Raw genomic sequence first — 3,584 nt, 5'->3', positions numbered from 1 at the left:
GGCCAGAGTTTTCAAGGCGTGGGGGCTGCCCCTCACCCTGGGCATCCCCAGGGTCAGGAGGCCTGGTATGGGGGAGCCTCCACTCACGGCCTTGGGGTCTCTGGCTAGTGCTTGAGCCATTCTGGGCCTCAGTTTCCCCATCTGTCAAAGAAGGCAAACACCCCTGAACTATCCCCCTTCCCACCAGCTTGCCCCGGCACAGCGCTGTCCTGGGGTTTCGGCTGGTTCCAGGGTGGGAGGGGGCTCTGTAAACTAGGGGGTGTCAGGCTGGAGGGGGACTGGAAGGGTAACAGCATTAGCGAGGGGATGCAGCGCTCCTGGAACCTGACATGGGTGACGTTTCGATTTGCTAGAGCTGATTTTCAAAAGAAGGAAAGGAAGGGCCAGAGGTCCCTGTCCGTGGCTCTCCTCAGAGGCCGTCTTGGCCATGTCAGCCACCAAGCCCCTGCCCAGCTCACATGGGGACCGCGTGCACCGCCACCTCCCCAGGGACAGGGCCATACACAGGGATGCTCCCGAGGGTACCCAGGGGCCAAAAGAGGAAGCAGAGGGCAGCAAGGGGATGAGCTAACACAGAGTATGGAGTTAGGACCGGCTATGCCTTAGTGCTAAAGTCCTCTTCTGATACTAAGAAAACATAAATAAATTTTGTCAACATTTGCCCAAACCGCCCTGGAGCCCAGTGACTGAGGTGGCCTGGGACAGTCTTTCCGTGTCCATACCACCAGGCGGGGGAGGACACTCAGAGTCTTGTCGCTTTGCTTTCCGGGGTATGTGGGTGTCCTTGGGGTTCACTCTCCCGGAGAAAAGAAAAGAAATTCACTGGGCCCCTCAGGGACACTCATGCCATTGGCCTCGCCCTCTGGGCCAGGTGATGGGCACTGTTCTGCCACGGGAGGGGACAGCAATGGCAGGAGGGAGCCCCTGGGGGGCAAGGAGAGGGTGACCGGCCCCAGGGGAGCTCTGCCGCGTGGCCCAGCTGGGAGCAGAAGTGCAAAACGCCGCGGGGCGGGGGGCGCGGGGCCGCGGGGCGGGAAGGAGCCGCTCACTTGCAGGTGAAGACCTCGGTGCGCTCGCTGCACGTGTTGCACTTGACGAAGCAGCACCAGTGGAACTTGCAGTTGCACTGCCAGACCTTGGTGTACTGGTGGGTGTTGTAGCCTCGGCCGCAGCACATGGTGTCACAGCCGTCGGCGCCGGGCGACGTGCGGTTGCACAGGCGGCCCTGGGTGCCCACGCTGCCCGTGGCCGCGTCCTCCTCGCAGTAGTTGGGCGACTTCTCGATGTACACCAGGTCCGTCTCCATGGGCTTCTGGTAGCTTCGCAGCTGCTTGATGCGCAGGAAGGTGGGCTGCCGCAGGCGGCTGGCCCGCACCACCTCCACCTGCACCGCCACGTTGTACTTTTCCTTGAGAAGGTGGCCCACCTCGCGGAACTTGGGCAGCGTGGTCCAGCACGTCTTGGTGGTGCACGAGCCTGACACGCCGTGGCACTTGCACTCCAGCTTCATGCGCTCCTCCAGGACCTGTGGGCCACAGGGCAGGCTCAGTGTGGGTGGAGGGTCGGGGCCTCCCCGCTCCCTCCCGCCCCGGCCTCCTCCAGACCTGGACCCGGCTCCCCACCTCCCGCTGCGTGACCACACGGTCAGTGTTTCCTCCTCCCACAGCCTCCGTCTCCTCATCCATTAAGTGGGGCTACTGACCACAGGTCCCTACCGCACAGGGCCTTGGGAGGGTCCAGTGAGAATATTCAGAACTCAGCAGAGCGTGGCGTACACTTATCAAACGTGTTTCACTAAATTCTTACGGGAGCTGCAGGTCAGTGCGCTGATGAGGAGACTGAGGCTCAGGGGGCCGTGGGACTCCCTGCCAGTCACAGAGCGGCAGGTGGAGAAGTTGGTGCATGCACCCATCCAGGCTGGAGGAGGCACCTCTCGTTGGTACCAGGTCCAGCAACAGCAGGTGCTTAATAAGTGTGGATCCCCCACCCCTGTCTCTTCCACTACGCACCCTCGTGCCTGGTGTAGGCCCTGGCATGCAGTCGGCGCTTAATGAGTGGCTGTTCAGTGAAAGCCTGACACGCACACGGAGCTCTGTACCCCTTTGCTGAAGGACAGAGTGGGGGCGGGCAGGAGGTGAGTGCATGGATCCGTGAGGCCCGGGCGTGCCGTCTGCTGGGAAGCCGCCCTCCGACCAGTGTTGTTCTTTCTCTGCCGCTCCCCGAGGGCCCGTGATGGGCGCAGCCGTGTTTTCCTTGGGCCTCCTTCCTTGGCCCTGGAAAGCCAATTCCCAGAGCCAGCCCTGACCCCAGGCACTCATTTACCCGGATCGAAAAGGCCCTGCCAGCCAGGCCTGATTAAAGATGGGGAATCATTAGCTGCCGCCCTACGACTGCACAAGGGCCATTTGTCAGCTGTCCGGGCTCCCGCCGGCCTCATTGTGACAGCCCAGCCCTACAGGGTCTTGGCCACCCTCTGCCCCCTGGTCCAGAACCCCAGCCCTGACCCTCAGTGAATGAATGAATGAATGAACAAATGAAAGAAAGACAGAAACTCCCACGGTGTCGGCTGCCGCCCCCCGCTTTCCCAGCCCTGACCCTCAGTGAATGAATGAGTGAATGAACAAATGAAAGAAAGACAGAAACTCCCACGGTGTCGGCTGCCGCCCCCGCTTTCCCAGCCCTGACCCTCAGTGAAAGAATGAATGAATGAACAAATGAAAGAAAGACAGAAACACCCACGGTGTCAGCTGCCGCCCCTCGCTTTCCCAGGCTTCCCAGGCCTGACCACACGGAGCCCTGGACCGAGGCAGGAACCCCGGGGCTCACACTCCAGGTGGGAAACAGGAGGAAACCAATACACAAAGCAGCAAAGGGCAGGGGCTGTGAGAGGGGGAGGCTGCCTAGGGTGGGGGGCTTCCTGGAGTAGGCGGTGCCTGTACTAGGTGTTGATGGTGGAGTAGGAGGTCATTAGACAAAGAGGAGGAGGGCGGCACAGCGCAAGCAAGGAAGGGGAGACTCGGCCCAAATAAACATGACATGAGGCTGGTGGCCTGGGGGTGGAGACAGGAGAAGCTGGGGAAAAGGGAGGAGGAAGGAGAAGGAAGGGTGATGTTCTGCCATGGGTGGGCCGAGGTGGGGCGCCCCGATATCCAGAGGAGGGGAAGGGACCAGGTTTGGGGAACACCCAGAACTGGAATTGCAGGGCTTGGTGACTGTGCCGTGGGGTGTTTGGGTGGAAGGCACTGGCCACAAGTCGGGTCTGGGGGTCTGGGGGTCTGCGTGAAGGGTGGGACCTCCACCCCAGAAAAGCATATCTGGATCTCTTCTCTGCCTCCTGCCCCTCCCCCGTCTCCCCTTCATCCCAGTCAGACCTCTCCTTTCCCTCCTTCAACCCCACCCCATGTTCATCTTTGCTTGCACCATCCCCTTCCTCCAAAAGCCCCTCCCTCCATTAATCTACCCTTCAAGGCTGGGAAGCTTCTCCTGCCCTGGCCACACTGCCTGCCGTGATGCCCCCGGGCCGGGAGCTGCCCAGATTCACAGCCCTCTCAGAGACCCCAGCCCCGGAAGCAATTCACGCCCCC

The 3,584-nt window shown here is 61.4% G+C and overlaps 1 protein-coding gene across 2 annotated transcripts in view; it reads right to left on the bottom strand.

Annotated features, from left to right (window-relative positions):
• Positions 1–988: 988 nt before the first annotated feature.
• WNT7B (Wnt family member 7B) overlaps positions 989–3,584 on the bottom strand; it is a 52,025-nt gene continuing 49,429 nt past the window's right edge. Inside the window, exon 4 of one of the 2 annotated variants that reach the window (XM_007453907.1) lies at positions 989–1,525. In XM_007453907.1, the coding sequence (XP_007453969.1) occupies positions 1,046–1,525 (480 nt within the window). In that variant the 3' untranslated portion in view covers positions 989–1,045. The remainder of the gene's footprint in view (positions 1,526–3,584) is intronic. The other variant, XM_007453908.1, reaches the window with a different exon arrangement.

This window comes from Lipotes vexillifer, unplaced genomic scaffold (assembly GCF_000442215.2).
Source record: "Lipotes vexillifer unplaced genomic scaffold, Lipotes_vexillifer_v1.1 scaffold382, whole genome shotgun sequence".
NCBI lineage: Eukaryota > Metazoa > Chordata > Mammalia > Artiodactyla > Lipotidae > Lipotes > Lipotes vexillifer.
Note: the sequence above shows the minus strand (reverse complement) of the source record. Positions and strands in the feature narration are given on the sequence as shown.